Below are 18,063 nucleotides of genomic sequence, written 5' to 3'. Positions count from 1 at the left end.
TGGTCTATGGGGAAAGGGATCTCTGATGGGCGTATTTTATAAAGGCATTAATCCCATTCTTGAGGGCCCCACCCTCATGAATTTATCATCTCCCAAAGGCTTCTCCTGCTAATACTTATCATTATGGGGACTAGGTTCAACATATAACTTTTGGAGGGATGTAGATATTTGGACCATAGCAGCAAATCATCTGAATCACATGGTTATTAAGTGACTGAGCTAGATTCAAAATCAGGGCTGTGTAGCTATGAGTTTCTTTGCAACATGTGTCAGGCAGTGGATTCTGGAATCATACTGTGTGTGTTAAATTTGGCTCTGTGAGTTTCCTACGATTGGCACTTTGGGAAGCCACTTGATCTCCTCAGAATTCATTTTTTTCATGTATTAAATGTGAATAACAGTACCTCCTATGTAGTTATGGTAAGGATGATTTAAGGTACTATCAGTAAAGTATATTCCTAAACCTGGTCAGTGTGACATAATCATTGTCATAATCATTGTCATTATTTTTGTCACTATTACCCCATTACCTCTTGCCCATCTATTCTCCAATAAAGCAGGTACTCTTGGATCATGAGATTGATGGGTCCTCAGAGAGTTGTTTTTGAAGACTTTATCACTCTTTGGAATTTAACATTTGGTCAAAGGTACTGGACACTTGCCAAGGAGGAATTCAATATCTCTTATCTGAAATATTTGAGACCAGAAGTGTTTCAGAGTTCAGGTTTTTTTTTTTAATTTTTAAATAGTTGCCCTATACACAATGAGATATCTTTGGGATGGACCCCAAGTCAAAAGACCAAATTCATTTATATTTCGTATAACACGCACACATACATGCACACACACATATGTCTATATCAGATGAAGGTGATTTTATACAATATTTTTAGTGAACCTACATTTTTTTTTCTGTGACCTGTCACATGAGGTCATGTGTGAAATGTTCCACTTATGGCATCATATTGGTACTCAAAACTTTTGGATTTGGGAGCATTTCAGAATTTTGGATTATATGGTTCACTACTTCCTCAGCAGACCACAACTAGATGATGGCCAGATAACACAGCAAGTTAGTTGGGAGAGCTGTCATAGGAGTTTTCCTACAAGTGAAGTTAGTGTTTTTAGGGGGGGATAGTAGCTTAGCCAGGTATGTTTGGTTGTTTTATCAAGGAACTACCAAAAATACATTTGAATTTACCTGATAAAATTTAGAGTAATATTAAAAGTACACATATATTAAATAATGTCTTTTGGGTTTGGACTAAATGGAAGTCTAAACACTTTGCTATGTTATTTAATCTTCACAAGAACCCTTTTTATTTGGCTATACTGGTTATTTCAATTTTATAGCTGAGACAACTACAGCTCACAAATGCTAACGTGCCAGGGTTGGCCACACAGAAGGGGTAAATATAGCATTTGAATCCAAGTCAGTCTACCTCTAGAATCCATGCTTTTTTCTTTTTCTTACTTTATTCTTTTCAATTTTATTTTAAACTGATAGATCAAAACAGAGTCATACATATTAATGAAGTAACTAATATTTCAATACATGTATACACGTTACATGTTTAAATTAGGTTAAAGATATCCGTCTCATTAAAAATTAATCATTTCAGGGCTGGGGATATAGCTCAAGCGGTAGCATGCCCTCCTGGCATGCATGCGGCCCGGGTTCGATCTTCAGCACCACATACAAACAAAGATGTTGTGTCTGCCGAAAACTAAAAAATAAATATTAAAAAATTCTCTCTCTCTCTCTCTCTCTCTCTCTCTCTCTCTCTCTCTCTCTCTCTCTCTCTCTCTCTCTTCTCTCTCTCTCTCTCAAAAAAATAATCATTTCTTTATGGTGAAAACTTCCCAAATCCTTTCCTCTAGCTTTTTAAAATATGCAATACATTGCTGCTTGCATAGCCACCTATAGTGCACAAGTACATGAGAGCTTCGTACTCCTCCCCGTCACCCTGCATTTCATGACTACTGTCATATATTGCTCCTCATACCCTTGTACTGGGGCTTCCTAGTAATCTACTTCAAGTGCTTGATTTGGTGGATCACCTCAAGACCTTGTCTTCATTTATATACAGACTTTATCACCCTCAGGCAGATTTCTCCAGGGCAGAAGAAGGCAAGAATATTCCAAGATGGAGAAATGCTCCTGAGAGTTCAGAGTCAACTCTGATTTTCCCTCTCCCCATGGGCAGCATCTTCCTGCTTGAAATCAGGACAGCTGGTTTATACTTTTCAAACAACTGGCTTTCAAGGGAGCCAGGATAGACTTTTCAAAGTACAGCTTCATTATTATTCTTTCCTGGATGTAGGTTTTGAGCACAGGAAATAGAATTTATTTTATACCTGTGTTCCAAGAAAAAAAAAAAACACTAAAGTTTACACTTTGCTTGGAACTAATCATAGTACTCATTACTTGAACTGAAGGCTAGAGTGTCCTGGACTAAGAATTTCTCAGCAGCATCTTTACCTAATTTCCTTTCTTTTCTTTTTTTTTTTTTTTTTGTGTTGTTTACTTGTTTACAAACTTGCTTAGTAGTTTTCCAGAATCCTTCTCTTTAGGACTTTGAATACCTAGTAAACATGCTAAAAGGATTTTTCACAATGATTTGGTTCATACTTACAGATGGGAGGACGTTACTTACTCTTAGGAACTCAATTAACCTTCCTGGCACGGATCTCCTAAGAGGAAGAGTTGTATATCAACCATCACATATTTCAAGTCAGAATCTGCAACTCAAGACTTGAAAAAGGGCATTCTTAATACTTTCTGGTACCAGAAACAGTATGGAAGATTCAATTTTTTTAGGTTAATTGAAAGAGCAAGATACACTATTTTTATTTTTTCTGGGGCACACAGTCACAACACATATTTGAGAAAATTGTGGCTGGTTTCCTATCCAACAGCAATCTCTGCAGGGTTGAGGGGGTGGCAAGCTGGGGGAAAGGGCAGGCTTAGTTTACACCCTTAAAAAAAAGGTGGGTTTTCTATTATGGAAGAGTTCACAGCTCCTTAGTTGTTTTTAGTAGAATTAATAAAACAAAATCAGCAGAGGTAGTATGGAATCTTTGAAGAACAGTTTGAAAGGATACAATGTCGGGCACAATTTGGTGTGTCTGGAGCCTAGATACCAGTTTTGAGACACATTTTTCTCTAATTCTTTCTTCTCCTCTTTTCCTTGGCTGTTTCTTATTGGTTCTTTACCATTCATCGGGCATTTTTTTGCTAAGCACTTTACCTACGGTATTTCATTTAGTTCTCACACAAGCCTATAAGAGAAGTGGAAATCAAGGTCCATGAAGGTTAAATAAGTTGGCCCCGGTCAGACAGAGGGAAAAGGTGGAGTCAGAACTCAACCCCAAATCTCTCTTGCTCTAGACCTTGTCCTTTCAACCATCACGTTACACTGCTTCCTCATTAAACTTCTTCTGTTCTTTATCCCAGGGACAGGATGAGAACTTCAGTCAATGTCGTGGGTGACTCTTTTGGGGCAGGGATTGTCTATCACCTCTCCAAGTCTGAGCTGGATACAATTGACTCCCAACACCGAGTGCATGAAGACATTGAAATGACCAAGACTCAGTCCATTTACGATGACATGAAGAACCACAGGGAAAGCAACTCTAATCAATGTGTCTATGCCGCACACAACTCTGTCATAGTAGATGAGTGCAAGGTACCTTTTTCATTCCTGGATATCGAGACTTGTATATAGTAGTGCATGCTCGACTTCTTTAAAGAACAAAAACCCCCTGCATCCATTACTGACATGTTTTTTTTTAAGACCATGTAACCTAAGCTTCTATGAGTCCCAGCTCATCTAACTCTGTGTCCAACATGGCAGGAAATCAAGTCTGACACTAAAAGAACCAATCTGTTGCTTGTTTCATCCATGTGATGTGTTACAACCGTTCTCATTCCGGCATCAACCTACTCTACTAATTGGTTAGCCTTCTTGACTATTTTACCCAAGAATGTGGAGATTGCTAGAGCTCTTCTGGCTTCTCAATCTTCTATTCATTCCTTGAATGGAACATTGAGAAAATACCACTCAATTGATACCGCATGAGTGTTCCTCTTTGTTGTATATAACGTTGGTAAAAAGTGTGCCCATAGAACTTTGCTTTCTCTTTATTATTTTTTTTGTGGGAAGGGTAAGTTTTGACCTGGCAGTACTTTGCTCCCAAAATAGGGAAGCAATTTCAAGTGAAGAAAAACTATCCTTCAGAACAATTATCCAGATAAGTCTTTTAAAAACACTGTATCTCACAAACTACCTAGCAGCGCCATCTTTTCTACAGCGTGGATGTACTGGGTTCTTCTCCAGGCTGTTGGAGGCCAAGTCTTCAAGCGTGATGGGTTCTGCCCAGCCTTCATTGTAGCTAACTGGACCTTGTTAAAGACGGAGTGTTATGACCAGAGTAAAGCAAACTTGGAGAAACCCTGGCAGGTGGGCAGAGTCAGCTTGGGTCTGGTTTGCTAAAATGATTCCATGAAGCAACTGAGGACAATCTGGTCCCACCACAGATCTCTGGTACCTTTTTAGCTTTCTTTATTTATTTATCTGGTACTGGGGATTGAACCCAGAGGTGCTTAATCACTGAGCCACATGCCCTCTCTGGTACCCTTTTGATTCCTGTTGATGTAATCACATTAAATCTTTGATTCTTTCCTGTGTTATATCTGAGCCATTCCAAATACATACCCTGATTTGTGACAGACATCTAAGGAAGCAATTCTCTTTACTGGACTGTGTCATAGGTCTGGAATTCTAGTGGACCAGGCACAGTCTTCTGTTTATCTCCTCTGCATCAGGTACCTGGGTGGGTGAGCGGGGGCTCTGATACAAATCAGAGAAGAAACCTACCCACCAAGAAGCCATTGCATAAATTATTGGACTCAGTGAAAATAATTTAAATTTTTAAAAATTCACATTTACCTAAAGGGCATGATCCATTCCTTGGAATTAGTGTTTTTCAGAAGTGAAAACACTATTCCCCATTGAAACGTCAAGGGTCCACATTCTCATGGAATGGATTTATATTCTATTATATTTCACAAATACTTATCATGTGCCTTGTGAGATTTAGTTGAGTGTCCCCACCTCATGTCTGGGACATCCTGCATTTTGATCATTCATCAAGTTTTTACTGACAAACCCCTTAATTAGGCACTGGAGGACAGTGAACGAAATGTACAGTGTTGTAGAGAAGATAGGACTTGAACTCAAATCATTGACGTGTAAGGAAAAATTGCACGAGACAAAATGGCAATAATCATATATATTTTTTTAATTTCACAGTCATATGTATGAGGAATCCTAGTGGTTAATTGCCTGTGTCACAGCCCTTTTGGAATGTTTCAAGAGGTTTCTTAATATTGTCAAGAACATGTTTTGAAAAAAAAAAAAATAAAGGCGTATGTGCCTGGAGATGTCTTTACAGTAAAGCTTCCTGGATTTTTTTTTTTCTTAAAGGACACAAGGAGAAATTTGCTTCATTTTTAAGCAAAATATTTCAAACTCTAAAAGGAGATGGTTGCGAATTATTCCTGTCCCTAAGAAGTAAGCTTATGAAGAGTAGAATTTTTGTCCCTATTCATCACTACCATGTCCCAACTTCTAAAACAGTATCTGGCATGTTGTAGGTACTCTTTAAATATTTGTTGAATGTATCCTCTTGGCATCTTGACTCCATGCTATATTTCATGTAACTTTTTTGATGGACAGTTTCATACAGATGGACCAGTCTGAGATGGACCATAGAGACTGAGATAGCTCAGTCTCTCCACACAATTGACTATCCAACCAGCCACCTGTAGATGTGTTCATTTGTTAGCATTTAAATGGTCAATGACCCAACAGAGCTGGTCATGAAGATGATGACAATAGAATCATTGGCTTAATAACTATTTCAGCTATTTGCATTTTTAGTAAAGTGACTGGGTTCAGCTTAGAGAAGAAGAGATGGTCCTCAGCCTTTGGTGGGATGGGCAAGTTGGCTCCTCTCTCTCCAGTCAGTTAACTGTGTTAACACTGACATAGAAGCAGGTAGTCAGAGCGATGGGTATGAGTGGACATCATTTTTCACAATATCTGGGCCATACTTATTCATTCCTTTGAACTTTCTTCTAGTCAGTTTCAGTCTCCTCAGTTTTTAAGCCAGCATGGGAAAAGTAAATGTTTCCTGCCAAAACCCTCCCCTTTTTCTTTTCTATCCTCAATTGATTGGACCACAGATGGGTAAAATGGGTTAGGGAGTGGAGTCCCAACTTTCATTAGTTCAGCCAGGAAAGGAAATGCCAGAAAAAAATCCTTTCCCAGCTCCTCTTGAAGCATAGGCAACAAACATACAAACATAAAACAAACATAAAAACAAAACAAACAAACAAAAAACCCACCTCCTCCAAGTTCTGTCTGGTTCTTACAAAGGCACCACACTGTGATTGATAATTTTGCACTGCTATTGATCTGGTTCATCACTGAGAGCCAAATGAGCACATTCAAGGTCACAGTGAACAGCCAGCTTTGTCCAGTCTGTCCCTGGCAGACTTTCTTGACAGTTCACTGAAGGGGAAACCAATTTGCTGTAGCTCTGGTCAAAACTTTAACCACTTCAAGTATTGTTATGTCATGTTGGTCTATTTTCAACTCTTGCCTGGTAATAGTAGCTTGAAGTTATGTGATAGCTTTTACATTTTAATCAGAATAACTGCATGTGGCCTAGTCATTGCTAACTGACTTCCTAAACAAAATGGTAAAGGGTGGTTGGCTAATAGGGATGGGAGGAATGAATGGCTTTTATTTTTATTTGCTTGGTTTGCAAAGGGCGCTTGGTTCTCTGTTCCCAGCATGCTGCATGCTCACGATGCATGCATTTCATTTCCACTTGGGTAAGAAGGTCAGATTTCTTTCAAACATTGCTGCATTTGTCATGTCTCCATATTCTAATGCTTCTATAAATCCAGTCTCTCCATTATGTGGAATATCAGTCGTGGGTTTAAGTTTGCACATGACGTTGAGGACAGACAGAAGGTAAGCTAGGAAAACTGCTTAGTAGTGGAGGGGAGAACCTCCCGTTCTGCATAAGGGTTCAGTTTGCTTTGAGCCAGGAAAGCATAATATAGATGGTCTAATAATTATATTTGATTAATTAAATGTCTGCACTGAAATAATTTGAATTATTATGACTGACCTCAGGCTTTGAATACTCCCCCCCCTCCTTAAAACAATTTTTTAAAATGTAAAGATAGCTTATTTGGTAGGGCCAAATCATGATGATTTCTGATTTTTAAAATGAGCAGAGACTGGGAATTTAGCTTAGTGGTAGATCACTTGCCTGGCACGTGTAAAGCCTTGGGTTCTATCCTCATCACCACAAAATGAATAAGTTATTTAATTAATTAAAAAACCAAAATTGTACCTGTGTGAAATATACCTGGCCTCATTGTAACTGAACTTTTCACATGCATGAGTAGAACTAGCTGTCTAGTTCTGGAATTTTCTCTCTGTGGTTGTATGGAGTAGCACATGGCACTCACTGTATTTTTAAAATTATGTTACTGTGTGATGGGTCTGCGGATAGCAAGACACCACACAATCCTAAAACTGTATTAGGAGCTATCCCCCAAATTGCAAAACATCCGTAATCCCTAAATACTTGTGATATTTTAACTCTCAAGTCACTTCGGAATGCCAAGACAGGTTCAAAAATCAATTTGGAAGGAACTCTTTTTAAAAACAATACTCAGTTGTGTATTGCAACCCTGGATCTAGTGCTTCTCCATATAACACCCCCCCCCCCTTTTTTCTGGTTCTTGGCCTATAAGCTGGATACTGATGATAATTATTTTCAGGTAACTCTGGCAACCAATGGAAAGTCAGCTGACTGCAGTGTTGAGGAAGAACCCTGGAAACGTGAAAAATAAGGATATGATTCTCAGCAAATTCTTGACTAAGCTCCCCAGCGTACCTTATGGTAAAGATGATATCAACAAGCTTTCTTTTAAAAGGAAAAAAAATGCATATATTTCTATGTTACTTAATCTGTTAGCTGAGGCTTAAAGGAGCTGTTGTGAGTCATGCTGACAGGCAGGGTGCTGTGTCTTTGCCAAATAACGCTTCATAAACGTCTAATTTGCTCACTTGTATTATTATTGTTTGAATGGATGCTGCTGGAGGAATCACACTGAATTGAAGACACATTCTTGCCAGTTTCTTTTTTTTTTTTTTCCTCTCAAGATGCATAACTGTGGAAATTCTTTTCCCAGGGGATATGACAAAAGCAGTGTGGTACATTCCAGGGACTTGGGACAACAAACGCACATGGTGTGTTATTCCTTAAAGTGTTCATACCTTGCCTTGTTAAGCACAAGAGATTCTGCTAGAAAGCCTCTAGAAGTAACCCCCCTTCGATGTCTTGTAGAGTTTGCACATGTTGAGACTAAAAGCAAATATCTCTTAGGGAACTTGGACAATTTATCTTTCATGCACCCTTTAAGTTAAATGTTTCCAGAACTTTAGTGGAAGCCACACGCTTCAGTGTGGCTCATCACCCATTGCCTCTCCATCTCATGCAATTTGGAGATTCGAGAATGCCTATATGAATAATAGTTGAAATTTCAATATATATATATATATATATATATATATATATATATATATATGTCATAATTCTAAGTTTGATAATGGATTAGAAAGCATCTTGTGCATAACCACTGCATCTATTGACGAAATTAAGGGAGCACAGTTGCCATGGATTTTAATCAGACTTAAATATTCAAATTCATTTATGCACTCACTGACACAGTGAAATCAAGTGAGATTGTTCCATCTGTGTTTTGCTTTCTTTGTTTTTCCCATAAGGTTCTCATTTGGGATTCTAACCAGAAAGGTAGTTTCCGTTCCCAAATTGCTCCTATCACATTCACCCAGCTGGCCTCTCATTTTGTCCTCCTGGCACACGGAGGATGCTTGTGTTGGCCATGCCCCTTTCCATACCGTATCTTGGCACTTATATCTAATATGTAGAAAGCTTATTGTTGTATCAAAGCACACAAAGCCAGTTACAGGACACAGTTGGAAGCAGAGCCTGTCTTCCTCTTCAGTGGGAATGGAACAGAAAACAAACAGCCACACACAATCCTGTACAGGTGGCATTCCTATGGCAGAGTCCAGGCAGCCTTGAACCACAGAGTGGCAACAAAGGAGGCTCCACACAGCTTCCCAGATGGAATCTCTTTCAAGGCTGTGGGAGTCTGAAGGAATCCACAATCTAATTGGCATAGCCCAGTGCCTTGCCTGTGGTAGGCAGCCAGCATGACCTTAAAGATTGGTTATGCGAGCTGAAGGCTGAATGCCTCTGCTACTGTCTCCTACTGAGTCACCCACAGTATTCCTCTAAGGTGGCTGGGTTTGGGAGTTAGCTGGGGACTTGAGTTATTAAGTAAAGCACATTTGACTCTAAGGAGAAGGTGAACCTTGGTCCACAGGCGGGAATAGGGTGTGTCATCCGAGGCCAGCAGAGGGCTGTGGTAGTTCTAGAACCCCAATTCTCTGAGGAGAAGGTGGTTTTGGAATCACCTACCCTTAGTAATCTACTGCTTGTGACTTCTGTCTCCCAAATAGGACAGCTTTGGAACCTACAAAAGATTATGAGATTCTGCCTGTCTTGTCTCTTAAACCCTATTTTTTTAAAAAATAAAGATCACTATGGAGCAGTATTAGCAGATTTTTAAAAAATGATGTGGGTCTTCCTTTCCATTAGATGACCAGTTAACAGGGTGGCCAAGGACATGCTCAAATGTAGTAGTGGACTGTACCTCCTTTATAGCAGATGTCCCGTAGGCCAGTAGCCAATGGGACAGTCCCAGGGTTTAGCTGTGAAACTGTTTAGGATCCTCTCTAAGTGGTAATCCCAAGAGCTTTTTTTACACCAAGTAGAAGAATCTAGGCGAGGCCTCTAGGAGCCTGCTGTTTTTTGCTGTAGAGGGCCAACGTGTCACTGGTACAGGCTAACGTGGTTTTTCAAAGCATTGGTCACAGGATTGTCTCAAAGTCCTGCCTGAAAATCAATCTGGTTTCTTTTGTCCTCAGCTTTTTTCTTGCTATCCTGTTTAACCGATGAATAGATAAGGGGATAATGTGTTCAGAAGAAACAAGAGGCAGCTTTACAAAGCAGGCTTTTCTGGTTTGAGGCTGTAGGCATTGTCTCATGATAATATACTCAGGAGATCACACTTATCTGTAAATTTAATAAATCATTAAAAGTAAACAATGGACCAAATTCAAGACTAGCCTGAATTTCCAGGATGTATGTAAAGTTGTCATGTGACTTATATCCTGTGGTGTTTTAGGCCTCATTCATTCTTCCCATGCCATGCCCATTAGGGATTCTCTTGCCCAGAATATGTGCCATAAACAGTGCGAACAGATCCAGAGTATACCTCTAATAGCCTTTATCTAAATGGGATACCTGTCAGTTAGATGTATAGATTTATTCTAATAGAGCCATCACAGATGAATGCATATAATAGTCTGTTAATGTTTGATGAAGCATAAATGTTACATAGCCACAAATTGACACAGCAGGACAGGGACACATACCACATCCTGTAAAGTTTGTGAGTCAGAGCTTTGGCAACAGCATTTGTTGTAGGGTCATTTGATCTTTGCAGGAATCAGAATTATTTCAGGAGAAAACCACCCACGTAGACATCAATCCTTCTTTTTCTCAGTTTACCCTTTGGGAAACCGAAGTAGAATCATCACCTAATGATTAACTATAATTCAGGAGATCCAAATCAGTTAATGAGAAGGATGGCTTATCTTTCAGGCTAATGTTTGACCCTAGATTTTTTTCAAGATTGTGCTCCTGACCTATGTAAAAAAATAAAATAAGGAAATCTGCATCTAAGAGCACAGTTCCTTGATAAAGGATGTTAAGTGACTTTAGGAAGCTATTGAATTCCATTTTGAAAAAATTCCTATTGGATACAGAGGCAGGCTGTGATGTCCTTGCCTGTAGCAGTTACCATTTCCTATAAAAGACAAATATTTATTTTCCCCTCCTACCCACTAGTCAGCCTGGTTATTCACAAAAGCTTAAAGAGAACATGCCAAAATGCCTGCCTCCTGGATTTAGACTTGTGGATGCTGAGAGGGGCTTGGAAGGAATTCTGTTCATGGGGGAATTCCTGGTAGGTGCTGCCAGGAATCCCAATGACCAGTTGATTGGGTCTCAGGTCATTTCCACTCATGCATGGAGAACGATGTCATTTGCAAGTACTTCTAGTCAAGAGGCCCTTTCAGAATTGAGTGGTTGGGAAACTTCTCTATTGGGTCCCCCAAAGAAAAACGATCCCTGTCATATTTTTTTGCAAATATCACACTTCCCTTTGAAAGTTTGTTATGATTTTTCACCTTTGTCAGAATTAAGGCTTCTGCCTTTGCAATATTTTCCCATGGAGTACAGCAATAAATCCATGTAGGTATGCACATGCTCAGAGATAATTCTCCTTGGTTCTCACTCTTAAAAAAACAAGTCTCGACAGCTTTTGCCTGATTTGATGACTAAAAGTGCACAGCAGTTACACCCTGGGGGAGGGTGGTTCTTCCCACTTTGCTGCTCTTGAACTCTGAGGACCAGTTAGTTGTCTGGGTTGCTGGTTTTGCTTTGTATAATGTCCAGCTGAACTCATTCCAGGCAAAGATAAAGCACCAAATGGGATTTTCAGTTATTGTAATACTCACTCTTTGAATAAGGATCCTAGATCTAGGGGCATAAGAAGATTAATTGAAAGCAAGGACTCAAGTGAGAGTTTTATAAATCTAGTTGTCAGAGAAGATTAATAGTTTCAGCATCTGTGGGAGGTTCTGGCTAGCTCTAGAAGAAGGGTCACTGTGTGCCAGTCAGGTAGGTGGCACTAGAGTCAGAAGATTCTCCTTGAGTGGAGTGAGTTCAAAGACACTCATGAAACATTAGCTTATGATTTTCCCTAAAAGAAAACCCAGTTTTCCCTCTTCCTCGTCCTTCCTCTTATTTCGATGCTTATGAAACAATTAAGTGACCATAAATACAGGTTACTATAAAGATTGGTTTTTAAGCAGATAACAGGGAATCTTAATTGAATAGTATCTAATTTCACAGCATAAAATAACTAATTCAGGCAATGACATAGAGATGAGAGAAACAACATGATTTGGTAGAGGAAATATTTAATTTAGACTCTGTCCATCTTTAGCTGAATGTCTTACACAAGCTACTTTATGCCCAAGCTTCATTTTCTCCCATATGAAAAGTGAAGGGGTTGGATTAAATGATTTAAATCCCCTTTCAATCCTACAAATCCACGGTATTACAATCTCTGCTTTATTTTCTTCTTTCACAAGAGGCTTACTACTATAAAATATTACGTATTTATACTCTAAGTCAGGGGGGCCCATGATAATGAAGAATCTAGATTTTTTTCTTATCCCCTTTGGGAGAAATTGAATTCATGTTATGCTTTCCTACAAGCTTGGAAGGTGGCCAGGTCAATCTGCAGTTTGATGTGTTGAGACCCTGATAAACATTTTGTAAAAGGTCCCTTTACCTAAACTCACTTTCCTAGTAGCAGTAGGGATTCAGCTCAGGGAACATGCTGCCATCATCGGCAGGAGGGACTGGACCTGTCTCCAGCTGTACCCAAGCTCTTGCATCATCCCTGCTGTAGCAACAGAGCCCACTCCAAATACCCAAACCACATAGTTTTCTCCAGACAGTCCTAATTGCCAACCCAGTATGGGAATTTGGGAGCCTTTGGCAAATAAACTTGAACACTCATGAAATTTGGTGCAAGACTTACACAATCACAGCGACTGTCTGTAAATACCTTGCCTCCTCTGCGTGGGTGCAGACATGCACATCCATTCACAAGTAAGTGGGGCTACATCTTTTCTCTGGAGGGATGTGCAGGGAGATTTTATTGAATTCATTTTCAAATTTTCTGCTTGGTTTGGTTTCCCCGCGGGCATCACCACAGAAGTTAGAAGTTCTAACTTCACTGACCATCATTACCCTTTTGGATGCCTGCAGAGTTTCTGAGTGGATGGGGTATGGTGCATGGTCTGCAAGGTACATGCCACAAGCCACGACCTTTAAGCAACCTCTTGCACTTTTTTGCTATTGTTGCAGTGGGCCACTGCTTGCATCTTTGCCCTTCTTCCAAACTGTGCTAATACAGAGTAGGGTTTGTATTTCTTGTGTGGTGACTTACCTTTATGGATAGAAAAGGCTTCAACTCTCCACATTTGGGGGAGACAGACACAAAGCTGGGACTGAAAGTATTGAGTATTTTTGTTATTATCATTTGCTTTGATTTTTTTTCCATTAACATGGAAGATCTAATGCAAAAGCAGCAAGATAAACAGTTTCTTAATCAACCCATTTAAGAAACCGTAAAAAAGTGAAAGAAGCCCTTCAGGTCCTATTCCATTCATTCTAAATAATATCCTGAATAATTACTAATCAGGTTCTGTCTCTATGTCCAGCCTTGCTTCACCTTCTAGCCCTTAAGCCAAGTATCTGTTTTGATATTCTTTAAAAGTCCTGGTTATTATTCAGGGACTTTTTTGCGCTTAAAATGAAACCTACTACTGGAATAGACCTTGCTGCTTTGCAGAGTCAGCACTTGATCTAGACAATGTGTACCAACAGGTCCCAGGCTCCTGGGAGACATCCACCATCCCTGGGTGAGGGTTGGAACCCTCGTCATCTTCCCCTGTGGAGATGGATATGATGCAGTCAGAGTCTTGCTACTTCTGGGTCACAGTTTCTTCTCCCAGGTACCAGTTAGCCTGCCTGGAAATAGCCCCTGGTAGGGGGCAGATACACTCAACAATCAAGGAAGTTTGTCCGGCACATCTCTGAGGTTCCCCCGGCATGGGACAGATAGATCTCTGAGATGTACAATGGTCTCTTGGGTGGCTTACTGCTCCATGAGGGTTTCTTTCCTGAGCAGGAACTCATCCTTTGGCATCTAGATTCTTCTACAGATCCCCTTCACTCCCTCTTGTCCTCCTCTCCCTGGAAGAGCTTAGCATTCTATCTCCATGTTGCACAACTCAGATCAGATTATCTGATCACTTGAGAGATTTATATATAAAAGAGCTACTTTTTTGGAGAATTTTTGTATATTCCTTTTCTATTTGTTTTCTACAGTTTGAGGAAAGAGCTGGCACACTGTGAATCTAATTTTATCTTGCTGCCAGCGGATATATTTTGTCTTTCTGGTAAGAATCTATGGTACCAGGGACAATATATTGTCCTCTCATCAGTATTGCACCCCCAAAACTACAAATCACTTTAGCTCAGTCTTGCATTTTTTTTCTTAAACAAATCCCCATGCCTCTTTGCTATTATTTATAAAAGCACGAGAAAATGTATTTATAGTCATGGAAATTATATGTTTAATATTAATTTAGCCTTCCATAATGCTATACATTTGTATCTATTCTTCAGAAATCATAAAGAACTCAGTATAGACTGAAGTAATCTATTTAGTATCTGTAATTTTGCAGACAGATATTTTCTTATGGTATTTTCTATATAACCACATATATAGAATTATAACTAGAGCACAAGAAGTTTCTACAGCAATTTAGAGCTATCAATTCTTTCCTGAGTATATCACCACATTTCAAAAATCGAAGGACCCATTCTTATCAATGCAATGAACATGTCTATGAAGAACAAAGAATTACTCAAATGCCTTAGATTGTTAGGACGTGCATCTAAACAATCTTTCTAACTCAAGGAGTGGTGCTGATTTTGAATTTTTGACACCAGGCCTTGTTTTTCCAGCTAAGCATTCTAATTTTAATGGTCTTTAAGATGATCAAAGGCAAGATGATAATAGCAGGATCGTTTTTATATCAGAATCTCCCCTACCTCTAAATGTTTATATGAAATTTGGCTTAGGAAAACTTTGAGTAGCAAAGACTGAGTACTAGGAAGGAAATTGGAAAGCTATTTGTTGCAGTTAATTCTTGCTAAGGAAAATGCTAGTAAATATCACATTGTTATATGAATTGAGCACATATTTTTAAGGACAATTTGAAAACTTTTTTTTTAATACTGACAATGAAGCAATGCTGTGTCACTGGGAGCTGTAGGTGGGAGCTTAGAGTCACACTGAAATTGTTTAGAAAAAGCCCAGGTAGATTTTTGTCCTCAGGTGAATAACAAACTATGTAACTTTCCCAAAAGGGAAGTGGTAAATCACTAGCCACTGAAAAGATGAGGTGTCTTTCCTCTGCCAAACATACTTTCTGATAGGGTGGTAGGATTAGTTTTTTTTTTCCTCCCATTTTAAAAAGTAGCCAGTCACATAGAAAGCATACTAGTGTGTAGTTGAACCTGCTCCTCATTAAGCACACAGATTAGATGTGTCCTCAACTGGCTAAGATTGTATCTGTTTTCAAGTACAGCTAGCTGTCAAAGCATGAAGTTCTTGTGTGTACACACTGATACTTGGTTCACGCATGAAGAACAGTGCCTAAGCACTTTGTGTAGCTATAATGTAGGTATCTAAGTGTAATTTCAGTGAAATGGTGTATAGATGTATTGTAATTTAATTTAAATGTTATTTTTGGCTGTTCATCTAAATGCAATTAGACATGTTGATCTGTGTTTTAAAAACCCTTCTTTTTCTTCTTAGAAGCTAGAAGCAGTGAGTCATTTCTCCTCTCAATGTCATTTGAGGATATATATGAATGAAGAACTTCTCTATGAATCCTTTCTAGTAATGATTGTGTGAAGGTCTGTGGGTGTCCAGCACCTCTGTCAATACACTTTTCAGAGCAGGGATGGGTCAGATGTGTGGTCTGGTTCTTAGGGAAGGTCATGTGATATCGGTATAATACACGGTGAATGCAGTGGGGGAGCTTTTGATTATCTTGGCTTAGGTAGGTTCAGAATGAGGACACTCACCTGCAGTCCTCCTGCATCTGGTGGATCAGGTTCATTGAGACAAAAGGTCGGTAGGCTCCCAAGCATGTGAGCATCGTGTCTTTAGGGAAGAATCATTCTCTCTGGTTGCCAAATACTCAGTCACGATGCTCATGCTCTGAAGGTTCTGAAGAGCCTAGTCTCCCTTGGCCTTTTGATTGAGGATATGGGAAACACATTTTCTGACTAACTGCCATTCAGGTAAAACCCCACAAAAGCACAATTTGGGCATCAAACAGCACAGTTTTAGAAAGAGAGTGCCCTAGAAGCACAGGGTCAGTCAGTTTGCAGTCTTGGGGACTGCTGAGGGCCAACTTCCCATATATGTGAAGGGAGTTTGACCTCTACCCAGTATGCTTCGGGTGTATGCTTGGAATGACTGAAGATGAGATTAATGAATGCAATTATACCTTTGTCTCTGAAAACACACATTCTGTCTAATTTCCACTAAATGCCATGCTAGGAGTTCTGTAGTTCCTCTAATCGCTTTCTCCTCCCTAAGAACAGAGAAGAAACAGCAATGTGCTGTGGGGAACACTGAATGCCTCTCTCTTTTCTCAAGGGACTGAGGCCTGAGCTCACAAGGGCATAGAAGCACATTCGTTTGCAGTGTTTTCTGCAGATTAAGTGGAGTGAGGGGATACGGTGGTTGGACAGATTTTTTTTTCTTTGAAAATGTGGCTTCTTCCAATTCAGATTGAAAACTTGCAGAAAGAAACAAGCCTTGAGCCAGGATTATCTCTGAAGATTCTTGTAACTCCAAGACAAGAATCATAGTTTCCCTCATGTTCACAATCTCCGTTGGTCTGAAGTCATGTAGCATACAACATCTATAGCACATGGTACTAATGAATGCAAAAAGATAAAACTTCAACTAATTTTGGGATTGTTTGTTACGTATGGTACTAGGAAATGCCTTGTTGGCAAAGCACATTTTGGGGATTTGAGGTCTTACATTTTCGCCTTTAGCTTTCCAAGCTTTCTTTTGGAGTGGACTGATTAATGTAACATTTCATGTGTAAAACAACTGGATATTCTTTATATGCTGGAAATAACCTGTGAATCCAATATTTCACTAAGTGTTTTAACTTTTGTGTATATATCTCTCATCAATAAATGTGGACTTCAATTTCTCTTGTTGGTTGCTTCTTCTTCAATTCCCACTTTAGTTTCTTGTTGGATACATAGAAAGGGTCTTTCTGAAGATATGCATGGACTATAATATGGCTATAATATGCTGAATGTTTTCTTGGAAGCTTAGAATACATGGTGGGGTTACATATAATTATCTGAAGTTAGTAGTTTGGGGGAAAAAATGGCATATAATCAGTGAACGAGCTAGTATGGGCTAGCTCAACAAATCTCAGGGGCTTAAAACAACCAAAGTTTATTTTTTACTCAAGTAACATATCTACCACCAGTAAGCTGGGCGATATCTGCTCTTTGATATCCCCAGGGAATGTCTTAGTCCATTTTGTGTTGCTACAATAAAATACCAGAGATTGTGTACCTTATAAGAAAAAGAGGTTTGTTTTGCCTCATGGTTTTAGAGGCTGACATGTCCAAGTTTGGGTGTCCACATCTGGCAAGGGCCTCATGTTGCATCATAACATGGCAGATGGCATCACATTGAGGAAATACATGCAAGAGTGACCAGGGGAACCTGGAGAAGAGGCCAAGCATGTGCTTTATGACAACATACTCTCATGAAAACTACTCAAGTTGCAGGTGGGCATTAATCCCTTCTGAAGGTGATTTCCCCATTGACCTAATTACCTCCCACTAGGTTCCACCTCTTAAAGAGTCCATCCCCTCTCAAAAACTCACACTTGGAACAAAGCTACCAGCACATGAACTTTTTTTGGGGGGGGGTGGAATAGGATGGCGTGGGGAAGAAGAACACCCCCAAACCGGGCCAGAAGTGTAAGGGAGGCTCCATCTCCATGCTCCTGCAGTTACCAACACAGGAAAAAAGGAACATGAGGATCCTTGACTGACTCATGGAGCTTCCCCGTGAACATATGTACCTCACTTCTGCTCGTATTTCAATGGCAAAAGCAAGTC

The 18,063-nt window shown here is 39.6% G+C and overlaps 1 protein-coding gene across 2 annotated transcripts in view; it reads left to right on the top strand.

The window, feature by feature from the left end:
* SLC1A2 (solute carrier family 1 member 2) overlaps window positions 1-17,122 on the top strand; it is a 113,292-nt gene extending 96,170 nt beyond the window's left edge. Inside the window, exons 10-12 of one of the 2 annotated variants that reach the window (XR_014020305.1) lie at window positions 3,458-3,689; window positions 7,868-7,989; window positions 15,710-17,122. Coding sequence is in view for 1 of the 2 variants with exons in the window: in XM_081278503.1 (XP_081134629.1) it covers window positions 3,458-3,689; window positions 7,868-7,939 (304 nt within the window). In the remaining variant the exon portion in view is untranslated. Of the gene's footprint in view, window positions 1-3,457; window positions 3,690-7,867; window positions 8,009-15,709 lie in introns of those variants that run through there. The other variant, XM_081278503.1, reaches the window with a different exon arrangement.
* Window positions 17,123-18,063: the final 941 nt, after the last annotated feature.

This window comes from Spermophilus citellus (genome assembly GCF_964194105.1).
Source record: "Spermophilus citellus genome assembly, chromosome: 2".
NCBI lineage: Eukaryota > Metazoa > Chordata > Mammalia > Rodentia > Sciuridae > Spermophilus > Spermophilus citellus.
This window is presented reverse-complemented; position numbering and strand designations above follow the sequence as displayed.